The sequence below is a fragment of the Protomyctophum parallelum genome (assembly GCF_964188405.1).
Source record: "Protomyctophum parallelum genome assembly, chromosome: 2".
In the NCBI taxonomy this organism is placed as follows: Eukaryota; Metazoa; Chordata; class Actinopteri; order Myctophiformes; family Myctophidae; genus Protomyctophum; species Protomyctophum parallelum.
Window position 1 is genome coordinate 34,382,239 of NC_139699.1, and position 24,935 is coordinate 34,407,173.

Consider the following 24,935-nt stretch of genomic DNA (forward strand, 5'->3'; position numbering starts at 1 on the left):
AATGGTACCAACATCATGTTATCTCTCCTAATGGTACCAACATCATGTTATCTCTCCTAATGGTACCAACATCATGTTATCTCTCCTAATGGTACCAACATCATGTTATCTCTCCTAATGGTACCAACATCATGTTATCTCTCCTAATGGTACCAACATCATGGTATCTCTCCTAAATTGTAAATTGTCTCAATGAGCCACATATTCATATTCAGGATTTATTCAATCTAAACAGCAGCAATCTCACTATTGCTGCTGTTTAGACACTGGTGGTTATTTCCAAGTGGACAATAATGAAGTAGGCTACATTTACTTCCATAGAATGTACTGTATTTCTGTAATTACTTGAATACAGTATGTCTTTACTTTAAGCTATAGGGTTAGGGTTAGCTGCAGGGCTACTACATTTATTTATTTTTTAATCGAGCAATGTCGATCATCTGAAAAGTATATTGTATGGTCTGGTCTTGGTCTGGGCTACTTTTGAACAAATCATTTCATCCATGGGGCGTGGCATGGAGTACTGTTGAGGTCTTATGGAAGCCCAGGTTTGCAGCTGTAAGTTCATTTGTATTGTTGAGTCTCATGTCTCCACACTTTCCTCTTGACAACACAAACTATAGGTCAGGACTGTTGGCTGGTCAGTTAAGCACAGTAATACCATGGTCAGTATACCGTATACGAGACTAGACTAGACTAGACCTTAGAGTATATATAACTCTATGGACTAGACCTACTAGTCGTTTTGGCCCTGTGGGCAGGTGCCAAATCCAGCTGGAAAGAAACAAATCAGCATCTCCATAAAGCAACAACAAAGTCAACATACTGAAGCACAAAGTACTAGTAAAATATCCTGATAGTGATGATTCGGGGTGTCATGCCATCAGTGGTGAAGCCAGATAAATTGTGTTTAACCGAGAAGCCATAACTTAAAATTGTATAGCCTATGATGAAAAACAGAATGCCCCAACCCCTAGTTCACCTACTGTACACTACAGCATTAAAAAGATAGGTGTAAGGTTCTAGTTCACCTACTGTACACTACAGCATTAAAAAGATAGGTGTAAGGTTCTAGTTCACCTACTGTACACTACAGCATTAAAAAGATAGGTGTAAGGTTCTTGGTTCAAGGCCAACACTTGGAATACTTTCACTTGGGCTAATTAAGTAGGACTATCTAATGCAGTATGTCATAATGAATAGAGGTATAGTGGCCATCTTGGTGGGAAACATGCTGTTGGATTCCCACATCCACTGAACTAAAATAAAATAAAAGGAAAACGGCTGCGAGGTTGTGACAAACAAACATAGGCCTACACGTTAACATACACGTTACTAAAATGATAATCAGACACAACGGAGACAGTGCTTCTTTCACCTGACAAATATCACCATGTGATCATTTCTTGTTTTTACACATTACATGCTTTATTAAAAGACATATCTGCGATTTTTCATATTGCACAAGGATGTCTTCAACCATCCAGGGGGGGAAAAAAATATCTTTGATGACCCAGCAGTTTACACGACCAGAGCAGAATGTTATTCTATCAAATCAATACAAGGGAATGTGTTAAGTAATTCTAAAGCAGTGCAAAAGATGTACAGGGAAAAAAAAATAATCTGGAGCAGAAGCAAAGGGGAAATAGTTTGTAGTGCCACCAGGAACATTTTATATGACGTCAACAAACATGCCGTTCTGTCGTTTCCCCTAAAACAAGTTTGTGTTTGATCAATTAAAAATAAACACTGTCACTATAGTCTGTTGGCTCTTATTGTGCATTTGTATCCAAAACACCCCCACAAATATTAAAATCAGAGAGAAAAATACCACACAGGTCCTGCAGAGACTAAAAATTAATTTAAATGTTTTACCAGCAACAAAATGTGTTCCTACATGTCAACAGATATACATACATGGGTACAAAAAAATACCTGGATTATATATATTTTTTATGTAAACAAATTAATCTTCAGTAACTAGGCTTGTTCCTAGTTTGGCAATATGTCCTTCATAAACATGGTTTACTGGCTGTTAGAAGTCTGTGTGTCAGAGGGAGTACCTATACCATTAAAGTGCTAATAAACCACTGACAGTATGCTCAGAATATATGTGGCATTTACTTTGGGCCAAAGATGTACTAATCTGACGACATAAAACAAGATAAAAATGGGGGGGGGATAGAATCTTCCTTTTCCAGCTAAAAGTCTCCTAATAAAAAAAGCTGTCTTCCTTTTGATACACTGTAAAATCACGAGTGTTGAGTTAACTTTGAGTGTACAAATGGAACCAAGTGGACCCTCAGATTTAAATCAACACTGAGGAATTTACTTTCTGCTAAACAGACCAATGACAACATCGCTTTGGTAATTAAAAGCCATTCCATAATGGTACACATTTTCAAATTGAAAGTGTTAGCACAGTACAAAATCACAGTGTAATGAACTATTAAAAATGTCCATTCCCTGTAATTAGTCTTTGACTTGTGATGAAATAAATATACAATACTATATTGTACGCTCATTTTAGCAGCACAGAACGCGACACACTTAGCAATCTGGCATGTAAATTGATTGAATTTCAAACAACGAGACAGTGACTTTCTTGAACACCACCATCGATTTGTAATCAAACTTTCACCTAAAAACGGACATCAAAATACAATCACAGCCTGGTCCCACAAATGGCGTATAAGACTTCATTTCAAAGCTTCGAGGTCGAGCTCCAAACCTCATCAGCATGGTGAAAAGGACATTAAAGGAGACTGTAGAAAGCTATAAATACAATAAATAGTTTTGTCCGGTCCTCCGGAGGGCCTACAAAACAGAGAGAGCGCGCGCGCGAGAGAGAGAAAAAAAAACAGTCCCTGGAGTGAAACAGTCTCGTCTTCAAAGCAGAACCTTATTTTCAAACCTGATGCTCTTTTCTAGAGTAAATGTACATTCATCCGTAGTGTCTCTCCTGATCTCTTCTTTTGGCTCTTTTCGACTTACAAGTGTAACCCAGAACATTCCATAATCTGAAACATTCCACAATCCGTGAAGTTCTGTGATGTGATGTGTTGTTGTTGTTGTTGGTTTAGGTTTCCCTCATAACCATGGGGAGGTACTTGATTAGTTAAAACAGCTTATCTACAAGCTCACAGCGTGTCGCTGTCCCGCGACGTGCTGTGAGCTTGTAGGTCGGCCGTTTTCACTATTCCTGAAAACATTTCAAAGTACAAGTTCTGGGTTCTGAGAACCTTATCTGAAACCCAGCCGTATGGACACACATTCAGAACCTGTGAGATAATGTTAGACGGCGTATGTTTGTGTAGTTCTTGTAGTCGAAAAGAGCCATTTTCCTCTGGTTGACTCTGGGCACCAGCCCTGGCTTTGGGAGAGTCTGCAGAGACACACATTGTCCTCCTTGGTGCTCCGTCCTTCTTCCCCGAGCAGGTCCTACAACTTGCTGACGTAGTTGTTGGGGAAGAGACCCTGCTTTCCCCGCAGTCTTCCTGTCCACCATCCAGACGCGTCTGATGGACACAGAAAGAGAAGTGGTTGTTTAGAGGCTTTATTTTAACCCATTTTGGGTTGACATAGAAACATAGCTTTTTCAGAGAACTGTCAGGATGTATCTCTAGAATCTGATCTCAGGTCAGAATGGGTTAACAGTTTGACTGCGGAAAACGATTTACCAGACTTTTAATCAACCCCCCTTCACTGCCGAGATTGTTGTATTACCTTTAGAGCATACGCTGAATTATTTGGGCTTTTAATCCGCGAAAATCGAGCGAAAAAAGCTTCCCCCGTTTGTTATGAACGGCCGGACCACCCGCCATCTTGGTACACCCGGAAGACGCAGCACAGGACCCTCCTCCATGAGGCGTTGAACCCCATTCGTTTGCATTGGCCTCAATTTCCCAGAAGCCCTAGCAGCCCACAGCATGACGATTTCCGTTTTCCTCATGAAAACAGATGCATCTAGTCTCTATCTCCGCGGCGAAGACGGATTTTCTTTTTATTTATTACATTACGGCGGATTAAACACATAAAACAAAAGTCGCGTATGTCCGATATGGCAGCGACATTAACCTGGAGTAATCCATTCAAAGCACGGAAACTGTTAAAGAGAGTGGTTGTTCAGAGGCTTTATAGGCGTTTTCAGTTTTCACAATTGACGTGCCTCATCATTCATTTTCATTTAGAGGCGAGCGGGCAGGTAGGGAGGGAGGAGGGAGGGAGGGAGGGAGGGAGGGAGGGAGGGAGGGGAGGGAGGGAGGGAGGAGGGGAGGGAGGGAGGGAGGGAGGGAGGGCGATCTGACAGGCTGGTGAGCAAACTTCTGTGAAACTTCCGCGTTTGTTTTCCTTTTTTTTAATAAATATATTTTTATTTTTATCCCACGATTTTGTAATTAATTTGTTTTTAATTCATGATTATTATTGATTATAATCATGATGATTATGATTGATTATGATTATTTTGGGAATGTTTTTGGACCCATAAAAATGTGTACCGCAACCCACAAATGGGTCCCCGACCCACTGTTTGGGAACCACTGTATTACGCTATTAATAGAGTGAAGTAGAACCACTGTCGTGAAAAAAGAAACAACAAATGACAGTTTGTCGACGTGTCGTTGTTAATAATAATAATATCTGTCAGAAACACCGCCGTAGCTCCTCACCGCCTGCACCCACTTTTCACACAGGCATTGACCATAATAATATGGAGGTCTTAACGAAGCCCTTTTTCCAATTTAACAAATGATAAATTAATAATGAATTTATAAGTGATTTAAAAATGCAAAAACGCACCCAGGACGCAGTACCCCCGCGGCCACAAGGGGGGGGACGGGGACGACGACAACGACGACAAATATCTCACAACGGGTAAGGGCTAGTAATAATAATAACAATAACGAAGCTCACCTTCTTTGATGATGTCGATGACGTCGTCGGCGTTGAAGCTCAGCTCGTCGGTGTCCTGGGCGTCGTAGGCGTACAGGGCCTTGCACTGGGGCACCTGGGGCTTGGGTTTGGGCGCCGGCTTTGGCCGCCCTCCGCCCGGCGTGGGACGGCTGGCCGACGGCCTGTGGGCTCTGGTGGAGAGAGAGAGGAGAGAGAAGGGGAGAGGAGAGAGAGAGAGAGAGAGAGAGGCAGACCACAGAACTGTTGGCAACGGCAGGGACAGACATTTCACTTCACTACTGTCTGTGTCGTCCACTTACAGCGAGCGACAGACCGCTGCGTCCATGTGAGTTACTGTAAACGTGTGGATTCACGGAGTAGAACATGAGCATAAAACTGAACGTCTCAACGGATTAAAGGACAACTTTAGTTTTTTTTTGGTTCATGTTTTACGTTGTTATTAGAGAAAGTATAAAAGATGCTTCTACAACAGGTCGTTAAGAGGAAGCAATCTGATTGGTTGAAGCGGTTTCTAGCCGTTGATCAAACCAGCACCGTTCACCACCTAATCAAAACAAAGAATTCAGCCGCTCTGTTCTCCCAGAGCGCTATAGCAAACTCGGTGGCTAGGCTAGCTAGTTTCTTTGGACATTTGTGGTCGTAGTGACTACATCTGTCATTAAAAAAATATATTTCTTTCAGCGATTTTCTAAGTTTTCTAAGAATTGCAATATTACACGAGAGGGTGTTGTTTAACGTGATTATTGCCACGACAGTGATGCGGTAAGGAACGAGATGAAGTCGAGTTCCGCAAGCATCACTGAGGTGTCAATAATCACGTTAAACAACACCCTCAAGTATATTAAGTGTACATTTGCTTCTTTCTTTCGTTTTAGGTATTTTAGCTCTTTTTGACAGGGGGGGGGGGGCATTCGAACATGGGGCTAAATATGTATTTTTGTACAAAATGTTATGGTGATTTATTTTATTTTATTAGTTATTAGTTATTTTATAGTCCTACTAGATCCCAGGAAATTACATCTGGCCACAGAATCTACTGAATGTGAAGGAGGCCTACTGGGGGGAAGGCTTATACTGGATGTTATAGAGCGTTGCAGTCCCTCCCCCTTTCAGAACGACGAGTGGCCCAGGAAATGAAATGCAATGCATTTCTCCCATAGAATTTTCTTTAAGTATTTATTTAAAGACGGTTACGCCGCGGACAAAGCCAACTCGGATCGTGACAAATCATGACAATGAACACAATGTTTTGGGCCGATCAAATAATTTATAAGAAGAAAAACAAAACAAATAGTGTTGTCTCCTGCCTTTATTTTCTTCTTTCTAATGATTTGATTGGCCCAAAATATTGTGTTCATTGTCATGATTTGTCACGATCCGAGTTGGCTTTGTCCGCGGCATAACCGTCTTTAAATAAATACTTAAAGAAAATCCTATGGTCAGAATGCATTGCATTTCATTTCCTGGGCCACTCGTCGTTCTGAAAGGGGGAGGGACTGCGACGCTCTATTGGCTCAATATGTCAGTTTGTCACATTCAATAGATCTGTGATCTTTTGTGGCCAGATGTAATTTCTTGGGGTCTATTAGGACTATAAGCAAACGACACATCATGCTAACGCTAGCGTGTTTCCTGCACCTAAACCACCACCAAAAACACTGAATATGAAACTCACATTCCTCCTTTTGTAGCTGATCGACTGCCTCCATTGCTATAAAGGAACAAATTATCCACATTATATGTGCATGTCCTCGTACAGTTTCTACTACTGTACAGTTCTACTGTGCAGACCAACGTACTGTATGTGGTAGTGTACGTGAAGTGAGGCTGTTTACCATATCTCACACACACACACACACACACACACACACACACACACACACACACACACACACACACACACACACACACACACACACACACACACACACACACACACACACACACACACACACACACACACACACTAAGTTACTCTTAGGTTCTGAATATCTATATATCTATAGCAGTGGTTCTCAAAGTGTGATCTGGAGACCCCGTGGGGGGTGGGGGTCCCCCGGGGGTCCTTGGGGGTTTTTCAGCTTCCAGGGGGTCCCCCGGGGGTCCTTTTCAGCTTCCAGGGGGTCCCCAGCTAAATGTGTTCATTCAGTTTAGGCACTTAATTTTTTTATCCCACGATGCAACCCATTTTTTTCACCCAGTGTCAATTATCTAATGCAATCCTGGGCACTATACACTTCCTCTGCCAACCTGGGGGGGCAGCGGAGTGACCTCATGCTTCCTTCTATGCATGAGGAGTCCACCTGACAGGGGGGAGTTTCCCCGGCCAGACGTAGCGCGTGGAAAGGAACACGTTATTCCAACCAGTTCCTTTCCCCTCCATCAGGCGCCCCGGCTGGCCAGGGGGAGGCAGTTTAGTGACCAGGATTACTGCATGTTTTTTGTGAGGGTACTGTACCTACCCAGGACAGTTTAGCCACCTTAACTTCATATACATTGTCCATTTTCTTTTTTATTCTTTTATATATATTTTTGAATCATTTTAACAAAACAAATCTTGTTTGGGGTCCCTGATATTAAATTATGTGTCTGATGGGGAGGTTTGGGGTCCTGATATGTGTCTGATGGGGAGGTTTGAGAACCACTGCAGTGGGTCTATGGTTCTGCTCACCCCGCGGCGCCCTGTTCCGGGACCTTCAGGCATTCTAGATTGGGCTGCGGCCGGTTACCGCCACCTCCTCCTCCTCCTCCTCCTCCTCGCTCCTTCATCTGGCTGGCGTTGGCGGGGAGGAAGGGCCGGCCGGCCTGCTGGTGCTGACCCGAGGACGGAGGAGGACGATGGTTGGAATGCTGCGAGCTGTTCCTCTGGTTGTTGGTGTTCTTCAGCCCCCCGTTCTGCTGCTGTTGTCCCACTGGACAGGGACAGACAGGGACATGTGTTTTATTACCCACTGGACAGGGACAAACAGGGATGTGTGTTTTATTACCCACTGGACAGGGACAAACAGGGACGTGTGTTTTATTACCCACTGGACAGGGACAGACAGGGACATGTGTTTTATTACCCACTGGACAGGGACAGACAGGGACATGTGTTTTATTACCCACTGGACAGGGACAGACAGGGACATGTGTTTTATTACCCACTGGACAGGGACAGACAGGGACGTGTGTTTTATTACCCACTGGACAGGGACAAACAGGGACATGTGTTTTATTACCCACTGGACAGGGACAGACAGGGAGGTGTGTTTTATTACCCACTGGACAGGGACAAACAGGGACATGTGTTTTATTACCCACTGGACAGGGACAGACAGGGACGTGTGTTTTATTACCCACTGGACAGGGACAAACAGGGACATGTGTTTTATTACCCACTGGACAGGGACAGACAGGGACGTGTGTTTTATTACCCACTGGACAGGGACAGACAGGGACATGTGTTTTATTACCCACTGGACAGGGACAGACAGGGACGTGTGTTTTATTACCCACTGGACAGGGACAGACAGGGAGGTGTGTTTTATTACCCACTGGACAGGGACAAACAGGGACATGTGTTTTATTACCCACTGGACAGGGACAGACAGACAGGTGTGTTTTATTACCCACTGGACAGGGACAAACAGGGAGGTGTGTTTTATTACCCACTGGACAGGGACAAACAGGGAGGTGTGTTTTATTACCCACTGGACAGGGACAAACAGGGAGGTGTGTTTTATTACCCACTGGACAGGGACAAACAGGGAGGTGTGTTTTATTCAATCGACAGGGACAAACAGGGAGGTGTGTTTTATTCTGGTTCTGCTGGTACCTGGACGGGTACCTGGGGGTCCGGGTGCAGCCCGGGCCCCCAGTGAGGGGTAAGTATGGGTACCTAGAACTAAGATGAGAGAACATATTACTCCAGTTTTGGCTTCACTGCACTGGCTTCCGGTTGTTTTTAGGATTGATTTTAAAATGATTTTACTTGTGTACAAAGCTCTCAATGGTCTCGCACCTTCCTACCTACATGACTGCCTGCCTAAATATGTCCCAAACCGCCCCCTAAGGTCTTCCACTGCTGGCCTGCTCGCTTTGCCTAAAAAAATGGCAACTAAAAAATACGGGGAAGCAGCTTTTTGCTTCTACGGGCCGTCGGCATGGAACAAGCTCCCACTGTACCTTCGTCAGGCAGCCTCTGTAGACATTTTTAAAGCTCAGCTCAAGACCCACTTCTACAACATTGCTTTTAATTGATCTTTTATTTTTTGTTATTCATGTCCTCACTGTATTGCATTACTGCTTGTTTTTCTTTTTTATTCTCCATTGCTCTGTAAAGCACTTTGAGCTGCATTTCATGTCATGAAAGGTGCTATACAAATAAAGTTTTATTATTATTATTACCTGGGGGTCCGGGTGCAGCCCGGGCGGGGATGTTCTGGTGGCTTCTGGATGAGTTGGAGTGGCCGTGAGTGAAGCTCTTCTTGGTGGGACCTGGGAATGAGATTCTTAATAAGTAAACATTTCCACTATTCGTGAAGGGCCACGTAAACCCTCTATACCTCGTGAAGTGGACCTGAGTTAGTATTGTTGTCTACTTAAAATCTCTTCGCCGGAAAAAGCAGATCTACAAGCTGCACGTTGTGATGCACTGTGAGCTTGTAGATGGGCTATTTTCCCCTAGAATAGGGATGCCAGGGGTGGAAAAAGTACTCAAATGTTTTACTTAAGTAAAAGTATCAATACAGCATTGTAGAAATACTCCGTTACAAGTCCGGAATTCTAAATGCACTCGAGTAAAAGTACAAAAGTATTGACATGAAAATGTACTTTAACCCATTCTGACCGGGCACCCATTTTGGTGTTGGCATCATGTTATGCTTTAGCTATTGAAAAATAGCAGATCTACAAGCTCATAGCGCGCCACCGAGTGGCGCGCTACGAGCTTGTAGGTCTGCTATTTTTGAAAAATCGAAGAACGACTGACATTTTTAGAATCTGATCTCAGGTCAGAATGGGTTAATCAGACCAGTGTGTGTCCAGTGGAAACCTCGTATGAATCTGATCTCAGGTCAGAATGGGTTAAGTACAAAAAGTAAAAGGACTCATTATGCAGAATGTCCTGTTTCAAGTTGTCAAATGTATAAAAATATCTGATCTACAAGCTCACAATGCGTTGCATCGCGAAGCATTGTGAGCTTGTAGATTGGCTATTTTCAAATGGCCAAAATGTATATAGGACTGTAGTGGTTAGTGTATGTTTTGTAATAATACTCAAAATCTACAAAGTAAATGTAGTGGAGTAAAAGTACAATATTTACATCCGAGATGCAGTGGAGTCAGAGTAGAAATAAAAGTATTAGAAATTGGAAATAATCAAGTAAAGTACAGATACCTCAAAATTGTACAGTACTTATGTACAGTACTTATGTACATGTATGTTCTTGGAGAGTCCGGGGCCCACGCTGACTGTACTTACGTGTGTTCTTGGACAGTCCGGGGCCCACGCTGACTGTACTTACGTGTGTTCTTGGAGAGTCCGGGGCCCACGCTGACTGTACTTACGTGTGTTCTTGGACAGTCCGGGGCCCACGCTGACTGTACTTACGTGTGTTCTTGGACAGTCCGGGGCCCACGCTGACTGTACTTACGTGTGTTCTTGGACAGTCCGGGGCCCACGCTGACTGTACTTACGTGTGTTCTTGGACAGTCCGGGGCCCACGCTGACTGTACTTACGTGTGTTCTTGGACAGTCCGGGGCCCACGCTGACTGTACTTACGTGTGTTCTTGGACAGTCCGGGGCCCACGCTGACTTGCAGCGTCTTCCCGGAGGGCTTCTTGAAGACCTCGTTCCCCTGACCGCTGACGAACATCACCTGCCTGGAGCCTCCGCCGCTCAGAAAGCCCCAGTTCTCCTTCTTCAGCTTCAGGTCCAGTCTGAGGAGGAGCAGAGCAGCGTTAAGACACCCATTCTGACCTGAGATCAGTCTGAGGAGGAGCAGAGCAGCGTTAAGACACCACCAGGTTTAACCCATTCTGACCTGAGATCAGTCTGAGGAGGAGCAGAGCAGCGTTAAGACACCACCAGGTGGCCCAGGCCGTAGCGTAACGGTCTGGGCACCGGACTGGTAATCCAGTCGCAGTGTGCCGCGGGTTCGACTCCCGGACCCGACACGGCCTTTACTGCATGTCATCCCCCCATCTCTCTCCCGTTTCCTGTCAGCCTACTGTCTGTCCCTTCAAAAATCAATAAAAAGGCGTAAGCCGCAAAAAAAAAAAAAAAAAAAAAAAAGACACCACCAGGTTTAACCCATTCTGACCTGAGATCAGTCTGAGGAGGAGCAGAGCAGCGTTAAGACACCACCAGGTTTAACCCATTCTGACCTGAGATCAGTCTGAGGAGGAGCAGAGCAGCGTTAAGACACCACCAGGTTTAACCCATTCTGACCTGAGATCAGTCTGAGGAGGAGCAGAGCAGCGTTAACTCTAACGGTTTAATAACCCATTCTGACCTGAGATCAGATCTGAGGAGGAGCAGAGCAGCGTTAGACACCAACCAGCGCTTCTCTAACGGTTTATCCCATTCTGACCTGAGATCAGATTCTAAAAATGTCTTCTACATCCTGACAGTTTTCTGGAAAAGCTATGTTTCTATGTCAGTCGTTCTTCGATTTTTCAAAAAATAGCAGACCTACAAGCTCGTAGCGCGCCACTCGGTGGCGCGAACGCAGATCGTAAATTGCAATAACAATTAGAATAAATTACAAATTAGTGAGAAGTGTGTGGTACTGTGAAATTAGTGAAAACAGGGCCGCCACGAGAAGGCTCAGCACCGCTAACCCCATAATATATATATATATATATATATATATATATATATATATATATATATATATATATAGCAGCGGCGGGTGGTGTAACAGCGGGACACACAGACATTCAGTGTCGTTGTTAAGCAGCGGCGGGTGGTGTAACAGCGGGACACACAGACATTCAGCCCTTGCTGTCTAGCTGCGCCCTCTGGTGTGTCGTTGTTGAGCAGCAGTAAACCGGACTGTGACTGCTTAGCTAACGTTAGCCCATATGCACACACTAGTACACATAGCCTAGTTACAGACAGTGTCGTTGTGACAGTATTATTTTTATGTTGGGCCTAGTACAGCAAGTTACAGACAGTGTCGTTGTTAAGCAGCGGCGGGTGGTGTAACAGCGAGCAAGTTACAGACAGTGTCGTTGTTAAGCAGCGGCAGACAGTGTCGTTGTTAAGCAGCGGCGGGTGGTGTAACAGCGGGACACACAGACATTCAGCCCTTGCTGTCTAGCTGCGTCAGCCCTTGCTGTCTAGCTGCGCCCTCTGGTGGCGGGCGGGTGGTGTAACAGCGTGACACACAGACATTCAGCCCTTGCTGTCATACTAAGTGGCTCACTGCGTTCGCAATCAAGTAGGATACCGTATTAATTTATGGAAAAAAAACTCAAAACTAAAACTAAACAGTAAAAATATAGAGATGATCTGTGTCATGACAACAAACACAATATTTTGGACCAAACAAATAATTACAAAGAAGAAAAACAACAACAAAAGTGTTGTAACCTGCCGTTTTTTTCTACTTTCTAATTCTTAGTTTGGCCCGAAAATGTGTGTTTGTTGTCATGATTTGTCACGACAAGAGTTGGCTTCGTATGATGCTTAAAAGGTCTTTAAATAAATACTTTCTGAAATGTCTATGAGGAAAATGCATTGAGATTAATTTCCTGGGCCACTTTCCTGGGCCACCACTTGTTCTGAAAGGGTGAGGGACTGCGACGCTCTATAGTGACAATATGATATATAAATATAGAGATGATCTGTGCAGATAATCTGCCCAATAGCAACAATATATAAATACATCTATCCTGTTTTGGAGCTGGTTCTCATTTGGTATTAGTATTATCATTACAAAGAAGAGCCAGTAGCACCATCTGGTGGCCATTTATATATCTAAGCACCAGCATGACAAACAGCATAACTGGTTCCTGGTACAGCAAAACGGGCACTGCTCTAGTCATAAATAATTTGCATACAGTTCAAGTATAAACTATAGACTATACACATACATTCCCACATTCCCAACCGCCAACTGTTATAATATATACAAGTAGGGTATGATAGAATAAATAAACAGAAAAGAAGAACAGGTGTACTGTTGTACGTACGTGGTAGCAAACTTGAGTGGCAGCTTCCGTTGGGTCTTCTCCTCGAACCTCCGGGCCAACAGACTGAGGAACTCCGTCTTAAAGACCACCTCCAGCAGGCTGTCGTACTCCTGCTCGTGTAGAATCAGCAGGTCGTCCTGCATCGGGCTGAGAAATATATAAGATATCATATCACTGGTTCCCAAACGGACACGTTTTCATGAGTTCCCTTTATTTTTGTTTCCTACATTTTGTTTAATATTTCAAAACATTTTTCATGATTTAAAAAACAAATTCACAATCCATCGTTTTCTCTGATGAGCTTTTTACAACCGCTGCTCTCCTTGTCTCTCTCTGCCCCACCTGGTTCATACCAGGAATCCAGTTCACATTGTCTCTGTCAGCCCCACCTGGTTCATACCAGGAATCCAGTTCACATTGTCTCTGTCGGCCCCACCTGGTTCATACCAGGAATCCAGTTCACATTGTCTCTGTCGGCCCCACCTGGTTCATACCAGGAATCCAGTTCACATTGTCTCTGTCAGCCCCACCTGGTTCATACCAGGAATCCAGTTCACATTGTCTCTGTCGGCCCCACCTGGTTCATACCAGGAATCCAGTTCACATTGTCTCTGTCGGCCCCACCTGGTTCATACCAGGAATCCAGTTCACATTGTCTCTGTCGGTCCCACCTGGTTCATAGCTTTCCTTGTCTCTCTGTCTGCCCCACCTGGTTCATATTAACCCAGGAAGTTCACACGGCCACTCTTTAACCCATTTAGGCCTGACGTCGATTTTTTTTTTTTTTCTTCTAAATCAGTTTTCTGAAAAACGTTATGTTTCTTTATCAATAGTGCTCAATATTTCATGTCAAGGACCCCAACATTTTTCTGTAATTGGCTCCCGACTCCCATCTGAAAATATGTTGTTCCAGGGACCTCCCCAGAAGCAAAGATTTGAGTTAAAATGTTCACTCTGTATCAAAGATTTTAGGCATATTTTCACGATTTTTCAAAAATAGCAGACCTATAGAGCTATTTTGCAATAGCTAAAGTATAACATAATGCTTTAAAACACCAAAAGGGGATCCCGCCCAGAATTGGTTAAGCCATTTAGGCCTGACATCGAAATAAATAAAAAGTCTTCTGAAATAATTTATTATATTCAAAGATTTGTGCCACATTTTCACGATTTTTCAAAAATAGCAGACCTACAAGCTCGTAGCGCCACACTTAAAACACCAAAAGGGGTTCCCGCTCAAAATGGGTTTTAAGCCACATGTCTTCACCAACAGATCTGTGCGACTGTTGCACGACTTCCGTCAACAACAATTATACGCAACTGATTTATGGACTGTAACTAAGAACATTTAGTTCTTATACTCTACTTAACTGATTTATGGACTGTAACTAAGGACATTTAGTTCATATACTCTACTTAACTGATTTATGGACTAACTAAGAACATTTAGTTCTTATACTCTACTTAACTGATTTATGGACTGTAACTAAGAACATTTAGTTCTTATACTCTACTTAACTGATTTATGGACTGTAACTAAGAACATTTAGTTCTTATACTCTACTTAACTGATTTATGGACTGTAACTAAGGACATTAGTTCTTATACTGTACTTAAGTAAAACATTTTTTTAAGTGTACAATGAGAGTTGTACATTGTGATTTAACCCCTTTAAGCCCTACTACAAATATAGCTAAATTGTTGGAAAATGTGTGGGATTATTTTTCTTTGTCTGAATTTCAATACAGCAATGTATTGATATTAAAAATAAATTTTAATTTGAAGTTTTTTTTTTTTTTTTAAGATATTTTTTTGCGGCTTACGCCTTTTATTGATTTTTTAAGGGACAGATAGTAGGCTGACAGGAAACGGGAGAGAGATGGGGGGATGACATGCGGTAAAGGCCGTGTCGGGTCCGGGAGTCGAACCCGCGGCACACCGCGACTGGATCACCAGTCCGGTGCCCAGACCGTTACGCTACGGCCTGGGCCTAATTTGAAGTTTTAAAAGCATTTACTTTTGAATAGTAAATACTAAAGTATTTTTAAAAGCAGGTACTCAAGTACTTTTTACTAATTTACAAATCAAGTACGTTTACAAATTTGACAGAGAAACTTTCACTTGTAGTCGAGTGATATCATTTGACCAGGAGACTCAAGTTTAGGGATGTCTGCCACTGTTTATACTGTATGTTGGCATACGACCGCGCCAAAGAACAGACGATCTACAAGCTCACAACGTGTCAGCTGATGATCCGTTTGTAAACTTGTAGATCTGCTGACCAAACTGTATTTAATTAGCGTTTACAGTATATGATTCCACTTTGAGCTAAAAAGCCTACCCCCCCCAATTGACTGAATTAATTTGAAGAAAACCCCTCACACACGCAAACACACACAAGGGAGCAGACGTATGTACTGTAAGTAGACGAGAGGTGGTTTTAATCGCTTCCATATGTTTGTAATACCCCTCTGTGTGACATTTACAGTATTTTACAGTAATACCCCTCTGTGTGACATTTACAGTATTTACAGTAATACCCCTCTGTGTGACATTTACAGTATTTACAGTATTTACAGTAATACCCCTCTGTGTGACATTTACAGTATTTACAGTATTTACAGTAATACCTCTCTGTGTGACATTTACAGTATTTACAGTATTTACAGTAATACCCCTCTGTGTGACATTTACAGTATTTACAGTATTTACAGTAATACCCCTCTGTGTGACATTTACAGTATTTACAGTATTTACAGTAATACCTCTCTGTGTGACATTTACAGGCACATGGGGACTTGTGTGATTGAAAATACAGACTGGGGGCTTTGAAGTAGCTTCTTGCCTTTCTGAAAATAAGTTTTACATGGTGGGCCCCTGACGGTAACAAGAAGACTCAAACCCCGGTGCCGTGCCCGTTTTTCCTCCGGACTTTCCCCAGTGAGGGGGATAACTTTGTAATATGCTATTGGCTGTTTGTATTCTTTTATGAAAAATATAAAAATATACTCCTGTGGAAAGGCTATATTATATTACTTATATTGAACCTATAAACAATTTAGTATTATTTAGTATATGTAAGGTTTTGCCCCCTCAAAATGGTACCCTCGTCAGATAATCCCCACATATCCTACAACAACTTCTGTGAACAGACTTCACTGTAGTAGCTTTTCATAAATTATATTTGTACTATAGGCTGTCTGCTGTCATGAAAGTTTATAGTTAGAGAAATTCAAATCCAGCCGTCTGCTGTCCAGCCTCTCCCACCCCTCACTGGGGGAAAATTCTGGGAGGAAAACAGCAACGGGGTGAGTCTTCTTGTATTCCCCCTGACTACCCCCCCCCCGCCTCTCTCTGCTAGATGGTGGGCCCCTGATAAATAGTGCATTAAATAAATAGTTTATTTAATGCGTACCAAAGCAGTGTTCCTTGAAATAGTGTGAGAACCACTGAACTATGACCAGATTGGAGAAATAGCTGTGGCTTTGTGCTGTTTGTAATGCTCTATATGGCCACCAGATATATATATATATATATATATATATATATGGCCACCAGATGGCACTTGCTGGCTCTTCTTTTTAATAACATTACAAATGAAAGCCCAAACAGGGTAGATGTCCACTTTGTCCAGTACTAGCCTGGCAGCCAGACTTCATCTGCCTGTCGTATAATATATATGACAGTAAAATGTTATTATATATTATAAAGATACATTATATAAATATACCCATCTATCCTGTTTGGGCAATCATGTTTATGTATCCGTTTTTTAATAGCCACACACATTTATCTTTTGTGCTTGTACTAGTCTAAACAACATCTCAATATCTCCGATTTGATATAGAGAAATATTGGAATAACAGAACCCTACTATGTTGGACTAGAGTGCAGCCCCCCCCCCCCCTACACCAAATATTGTCATATATATAGCCAATCTGTAATACATGCTGGCGTGTTGGATCAGCTGATTTGGCCAATGCTTGCATAACTCGACTCTTGAGTCTTACCTGAGAGAAACTGCCAAGATCTTCTCCACTTCAATCCTCCTCTTCAGCACCTCCGTCACCTGACCTTTCTCTGGTCCCTGTTTCACCTTCTCTCGCCAATCAGATACACACTCCTTGGCGTGAGGATTAAGTCCCTCTTGATTCCCTAAAAAAACAGCAAAGTATGACGTGTGGCTCTTTGTTTTATCGCGGGTTCGCTTAGTCACTACGTGAAGTTCTGTGGCTCAGGGGTAGAGTAGCTGCATGGTAACTGCAAGGTTGCCAGTTCGAACCCGGGCTCCCCCAGAGTTAGTGTCGAAGTGTCCTTGAGCAAGACACTGAACCCCTAATTGCTCCTGATGTGCTGGTTTGTGCCTTGCATGGTTTCAGCTGCCATCGGTGTATGAATGTGTGTGAGAATGGGTGAATGTAATGCACAACCTATGTAAAGCGCCTTGGATAAAGGCACGATATAAAATGCACCATTTACCTTAAAGCGGCGGTCATATTTTGTGACTTTGTCGGCAAAGTCGATCTTTTCCCTCTTGGCGAGGAACTGTCGTAGCTCGGGTCCGGTCGTCCATTCCCAGGTAGTCGCCCACAAAGTTCCTGTTCAGGCTGTGTCTCCGCCTCTCCTTTCGGTTCAGTAGCAAATCAGAGGCTGAGGAGGAGACGCAAAACATATTACATGAAGGGGAGGGGAGGGGAGAGGAGAGGAGAGGAGAGGAGAGGAGAGGAGAGGAGAGGAGAGGAGAAGGAGAGGAGAGGAGAGGAGAGGAGAGGAGAGGAGAGAGAAGAGAAGAGAAGAGAAGAGAAGAGAGAGAAGAGAAGAGAAGAGAAGAGAAGAGAAGAGAAGAGAAGAGAAGAGAAGAGAAGAGAAGAGAAGAGAAGAGAAGAGAAGAGAAGAGAAGAGAAGAGAAGAGAAGAGAAGAGAAGAGAGAGAAGAGAAGAGAAGAGAAGAGAAGAGAAGAGAAGAGAAGAGAAGAGAAGAGAAGAGAAGAGAAGAGAAGAGAAGAGAAGAGAAGAGAAGAAGAGAAGAGAAGAGAAGAGAAGAGAAGAGAAGAGAACAGAACAGAACAGAACAGAACAGAACAGAACAAATCACTCACCTCTTCTCTCATCTGGACATACTTCTTGCGCGCCACATATTTCCTCCAGCATTTCTGGATGGTCCTGGCGTAACCGTCAAACTTGCGTTCCCTCGTCTCTTCCAATAGAAACAGCTGTGGGAGATTCAGAGGTGGAAGAAGTACTTAGAAATACTGCAGAATGGAACACGTTTTTTTAAAGGTTTTGGAAAATAGCAGATCTACAAGCTCACAACAGGTCATGATGTGGAGTGATGTGAGCTTGTAGATCTGCCTCCGAGATGTAGTGGAGTAGAATTATAGAAAAATGAAAATACTAGTAGAGTAAAGTAAAACAAATGACTCCAGTACATTTACAGTTAATCTCCAGAGACACACCCAGACACAGTAGCTAACAGCGTCATGCATACTGTACATACTGTACATGCCTGTATCCAGTTCAATACACCAACGCTTTGGCTGTCAGTTTCACTGATGATCGTGTGATTGTTTTTGGTTCTGCTGCAAACTGCACATGTACAGTAGATGTACAGTAGATCAGTCAAACTGTACATGTACAGTAGATCAGTCAAACTGTACATGTACAGCAGATGTATAGTATATTAGTCAAACTGCACATGTACAGTAGATGTACAGTATATTAGTCGTTCCCAAACGGACCCCCAACGCCACGGAACGGCAACTGAAAACGTGTCATACCAGGGTCTCCCAAAAGAGCAGATTTATGTTTACAGAAAAAAAAAATCAAAAAGTATTCAAAAGTTTCCAAACATTTTGCACTTTGAGAACTACTGCGGTATCGCTTGCTTGTTTATTTCAACCTATCCCAGTCAGTGTTTACCTATAGCCATGCCGAGGCTACAGGTGTGGCTGGAATGTTGTAATAAGAGGCAGGGAGCAGAAACGTTTCAACTGTCACAACGTTTAATGTGGAGTGACTTCAAATAACTCGCCATGAGTAAAAGCATTCTATTGTTCTCATTACATCACCTGTTTTTAGGGTTCTAAAACCTTTTAGCTCGAGACCCAAAAGATGAATTTGGTGTCTCACCGGAACCCAAAAATAAAATAAATAGATTATGAATAGATTTCAGTGATATACAAGCTCACCGTGTGTCGCTATGCAACACACTGGGCGTTTGTAGAGCTGCTATTTTGACTACTTTTGACTTTTCTGAAATTCTTTATCCATCGAAAGATTGTGTTTTTGGAATGTATGGAATAACCCTGTCCATGTAGACTACAGTATGTAAACAGTCTTCCACTGAGGCATACATCTGCTTCGTCTTTAACTGTTCTCATTTTTTATAGACTTTCCATGATGTCTGATGGCTTTTGGTGTTTAGTATTTTGTTTTAAGACTTTTTCCTGTCCTTTTATCTTTTATCACAGAAGTGTTTTATTGCTTTAACTTCTGTTTATTTATTTTATTGTCTCTTATTTAATTTCCTTTTTTTTGCATTCTTTTCTGTGGGTGGGGGCATCTTTGTGCTTGAATAGCTTTACAAAAAAGGATAATTCCAAATCATCACAGATTCTAGTTCAAAGGGGGAGGGTCATATCTGAATCCTTACAAAGGGTAACAATGTGTCATAAATTAATGTAAAGTATTGATTGTTGCTTCCCAGAATACTTCCTACTTCCTGAGCCGAATGAGCTTCATGAGACCAGTAGCTTTCCACCAGTGACTGTCATTTCCTGATGGGCCTCTAGCCATGACAGCATCTCTCTGTGCCCTTTGATGGGCCTCTAGCCATGACAGCATCTCTCTGTGCCCTTTGCCCACTCAGACTAAACATCCTGCCCATGCAGCATCCTGGCACACAGAACCTACAGGACACAGTGATAAAACACAACCTATAGGAACCTATAGGACCCACGCAGCATCCTGGCACACAGCCTTCTGTTTGGCACAGGACACAGTGATTGGTTGAGCCTCAATTGGCTGAGGCAGAGGCTGGAAATTGCACAGGTGAAAGGAGTTGGCCTCATTAGGCCCACTGGCAGAGCCTGACCAGGTGAAAGGAGTTGGCCTCATTAGGCCCACTAGCAGAGCCTGACCTGGTGAAAGGAGTTGGCCTCATTAGGCCCACTGGCAGAGCCTGACCAGGTGAAAGGAGTTGGCCTCATTAGGCCCACTGGCAGAGCCTGACCTGGTGAAAGGAGTTGGCCTCATTAGGCCCACTGGCAGAGCCTGACCTGGTGAAAGGAGTTGGCCTCATTAGGCCCACTAGCAGAGCCTGACCAGAGCCTTTTGTGGTGGTTCTGGAGAACCGTGGGTCCGACCAGCTCCATACCGGGCACTGCACTCCATGTCAGGTGTGGAACGTGTGTGTCCAATGTGAAGTCGGTGGGTCGAACGGTTCTGGAGTTACGTGCATTACAACCATACACACACGTGGCACATTTATAGTAGGATGAATGTATATTTTGTAATAATAATCCAAAGCTACAAAGTATCTAGTTACTAAAGTTGTAGTGGAGTAGAAGTATAACGTATTGAAAAAATGGAAATACTCAAGTAAAGTAAAAGTGCCTCAGAAATGTACTTCAGTACAGTACTTGAGTAAATATACTCTGGCAGTCCATCCGTCAGCACCCAGGAAGACACCCAGAATAACTGACTGGGCTCACATCTGGCTGGCAGTCAAACACATGTTACTGTATTTAATTAGCAACGCAGTGAAGAGAAACACTGCAGTCCTGAACTAATAACTTGGTGTCAGGGCCTTATCTGAACTAATGACTTGGTGTACTGTACTGTACAGGGCCTTATCAGGGACACAGGAGTTTGTTTTTAGAAGCATGGCAGCTCGTTTCAGCAGCTGGACGACGTGTGATATTTATGTTTCATAAGCAATGCCTCAATCACTGGAGCTCCGCCTGGCAGCCACGGGCACGGGCGCGCACACACACACACACACACACACACACACACACACACACACACACACACACACACACACACACACACACACACACTCTGGAATAAGTGCAGGCATTGAGGACGACCCATAAGACCTGATTCAACTAATACCTACTACATGTTTGCGTCGACTGCGTGTTAGGATATTATGGACATGAAGAGAGAGAGGGATATGGGCATGAACCTGTGTGTGTGTGTGTGTGTGTGTGCGGCTGTGCGCGCACACCATGTGTACAAAATGTTAATAAGTGACCTCATAGACTTCTCACAAGTGCAGCTTTCATAGGAGCAAATGAAAAAAGTGCAGTTATGGTGGAAAACTTGGAGCTCTTACAATGTCCCACCAACTCAGTGACCACAACTTCACACTTGTGCTTCAGTTCCAGAGCCGTGTTGACTCAGTGCTGATCTGTGACGTAGACAAGCCCTCCTCCTTAGGATAGGGACCGGGACTCGTTTCTAGGACACTAGGGCCTTTTATGGTGTTTAATGTGAAAATTCGGAGACCCCCCGTTCCCTCCCCCCCCCAACCCCACCCTGACAGAAATAGCCCCAGCAGCCATTTGGACGTGTAATTTGGATTCACAGCCCATACGAGCCTTTGAGGAGGTTTGCGAGTTAAGTGGTAATTTTGCTACGAGGTGGCAAGCTGGTGCTACAGAGTGTGTTTCCCCTGTGAGAGTTTCCTTCTGGAGGCAAACGGTATGCAGGGGCAACTCAGTATGCAGGCCAGGGGCAACTGCTCATGATCAGAGGTAGTTCACAGTATGCAGGGGCAACTCCAGAGGTAGTTCACAGTATGCAGGGGCAACTCCAGAGGTAGTTCACAGTATGCAGGGGCAACTCCAGAGGTAGTTCACAGGGGCAACTCCTCATGACCATCAAAGGTAGTTCCACAAAGCTCGTTCAAACCCAGATTCGGCTCCAACAAGGGGTTCAATTCATTTCGCTCCTATGCCACTAAAATGTGGCAAACGCCCTACCAACAGCCGTTAAGAAATGTGAATCCACAGACTCCTTCAAAACCACTCTCAAAGAGCATTTACAGGCAGTTGCAATTCGAAACTGGCCCCTGCAAAAGGACAGGAGGAGGACAGGACAGGACAGGACAGGACAGGAGGACAGGACAGGACAGGACAGGACAGGACAGGACAGGACAGGACAGGACAGGACAGGACAGGACAGGACAGGACAGGACAGGACAGGACAGGAGGACAGGGCGTAAGGAGGACAGGACAGGACAGGAGGACAGGGGGGTAAGGAGGACAGGACAGGGGGGTAAGCGTACCGACTCAGGTGCTTTGACAAAGATCTTGGTGCGTCCCAGCTGGTACTGATCTTGGTCCATGTTGACGGAGCGCAGCAGATGAAGGACTCCTTGTTTCTCGTCCCCTCGCCACGCGGGCCACGTCTCTGTGGTTAGGATGGCGTACCTGAGGAGGAACACGAGCGCACACACACACACACACACACACACACACACACACACACACACACACACACACACACACACACACACACACACTCTGTTAGCTACTTCACAAACGGCACAACTGCAGGGTCTCTCTTATCTTATTTACAGGCTGTACAGCCGTACAACCAAGGGGGGGTCTCTTTCTTTTCCACAAGAAAAATGGTGGCCTCTTGAGTTCGCATAGACGCTCGACAAAAGTCGAATGCACCAGGGACTCAAACCCACAACCTCTGCGGTGGTGGGCAGACACTTCACCACTGTGTCACCCGAGCAGCCTTGGTAGTTATGCTTTTTAACCCATTCTGAACGGGAACCCATGTTGGTGTTAGCATCATGTTGTGCTTTAGCTATTGAAAAATAGCAGATCTACAAGCTCATAGCACCTAAGAGCTTGTAGGTCTGCTATTTTTGAAAAATCATGGAGCGACTGACATAGAAGACATTTTTTAGAATCTGATCTCAGGTCAGAATGGGTTAAAATCTAATTTCTCTCATATTTACTACAGTAAAAACAGACAGAAGCAGCATTGAGCCCATTGCAGGAGAAGGGTCTTTTGTCAGCGGGCTCAAACACACGGCCTGTCCCTCCACCGGTGCCAACACTAACATTCACAAAGCACTTCCTGATTGCCTTCAAAGGCCAGCCCTGAAGCGGAGAGCATGGAGTCACTTGGCCTCGCTCTGACCTGCTGACTGGGACAATGGGCCAATAGCAGCTACTGTCACTTTCAACCTCTAGAAATGTCCTCTCTCTTCTTTTGTGTAGGCAGTGGTGCTCAATGTGCATTGGTAGGGCGGGGGGGTTCTATGGACGGTGGGGTGCTTAGAGTATAATATACTCAAAGCATTACTCTATTCATATATTATATGAATAGAGAGGCGAAATGGACATAGTGGCCGAATTTGGTATTGCAGCGTGGGCCCAAACACGTACGCGCTGGTCCGTTGACTATCATTGTGCACGTTCACGACGGACGCACGCTCGTGCGCGTTCGTGCGCGTTCAACGGCAGCGCGTTCATGTGTTTGGGCCCAATCACTATTGCAATCCATCCCAGAATGCACTCTGTTCCTACCCGGAAGGAGGAGTGAAATCGCCTCAGGCGCTTTTGAGCAACTTAATGCAAGTGGATGGGAGGAGAACTCGGATGCCGTCTCTATTCATATATACTCTAAGGTGGGGTGTCATACCTATAACACAAATCTTATATGGGAGTCCTTCACACAGAATATTTCCAGGTGGGGGTCTGTAGCCAAATACATTTGGGGGTTCCTTGTTATGAAAACATTTGAAAGCTACTGCGGTATAATTTCTGGTACCTGGTGAGGAACTTCTTGAAGATTCTGCGGTAGGCGTAACCAGCACGCCTCACTCTGATGTTCTCCTTCAGACCCAGGTATTCCACCTGGTGCTTCACTCTGTGGAGACATGGACAGATAGAGACATGGACAGATGGTCAGGATGGGTGTTAGGGGTTAGGGTTAGGCCTAGACCCAGGTATTAGGGTTAAGGTTAGGGTTAGGCCTAGACCCAGGTATTAGGGTTAAGGTTAGGGTTAGGCCTAGACCCAGGTATTAGGGTTAAGGTTAGGGTTAGGCCTAGACCCAGGTATTCCACCTGGTGCTTCACTCTGTGGAGACATGGACAGATGGTCAGGATGGGTGTTGTTGACCTTAAAGCTGACATAGCCCCGTCCGAGTTATAACCCAATAGAGCGTCGCAGTCCCTCCCCCTTTCAGAACGACGAGTGGACCAGGAAATGATTCTCCGTTCATTTTCTCCATAGGCTTTTCAAAAAGTATTTATTTAAAGACGGTTACGCCGCGGACAAGGCCAACTCGGATCGTGACAAATCATGACAACAAACCAGGGGGGCAGTCAGCCAGATATTTCGTGAAGCCTCATTTGAAATCGGTAGTTCATTATAATGGCCTGTTGTGGCGCTGGACTGGACCCAAAATGCCCCATAGCTCCATAGAGGCCCATGTATTTTGGCCCAACTTCACCTAGACTGTATTACCTTAATAAACATGGTCATGAATACTTTCTTCTTCCAGTCACTAGTTTAAAGTCTCATTTCTAATGTCATAATATTCTTTTTGGAAAATTATGGTCCCATTAATTAAAAAAATGACCATAAAGAAAAAAAACCATCGCGTATGTTCTGAGGGGCGTGGCTACCGTTACAGTCTATGACCGGGATTCCCCTCCCACTCGAGTCAAAATAAAAACCAACGGAGAAGAAGGGGGGAAGTCCCGCCTCGTTGTCTGGGCAGCCAATGGCCAGCTGGTCCAAAACGGAGCCAGCCAATGGCCAGCTGGTACCAAACGGATCTAGAAAGATGGCGACTTACAGTGCAGG

At 44.2% G+C, this 24,935-nt stretch overlaps 1 protein-coding gene across 1 annotated transcript in view; it reads right to left on the bottom strand.

Moving 5' to 3' along the window:
• Positions 1 to 1,370: 1,370 nt before the first annotated feature.
• myo1ea (myosin IEa) overlaps positions 1,371 to 24,935 on the bottom strand; it is a 77,521-nt gene continuing 53,956 nt past the window's right edge. The window contains 14 exon segments of the mRNA XM_083760047.1: positions 1,371 to 3,518; positions 4,915 to 5,084; positions 6,590 to 6,625; positions 7,586 to 7,826; positions 9,304 to 9,393; positions 10,680 to 10,837; positions 13,097 to 13,243; positions 17,107 to 17,200; positions 17,203 to 17,251; positions 17,576 to 17,656; positions 17,658 to 17,746; positions 18,194 to 18,308; positions 22,388 to 22,532; positions 23,893 to 23,991. Coding sequence (XP_083616173.1) covers positions 3,442 to 3,518; positions 4,915 to 5,084; positions 6,590 to 6,625; positions 7,586 to 7,826; positions 9,304 to 9,393; positions 10,680 to 10,837; positions 13,097 to 13,243; positions 17,107 to 17,200; positions 17,203 to 17,251; positions 17,576 to 17,656; positions 17,658 to 17,746; positions 18,194 to 18,308; positions 22,388 to 22,532; positions 23,893 to 23,991 — 1,591 coding nt within the window. The 3' untranslated portion in view covers positions 1,371 to 3,441.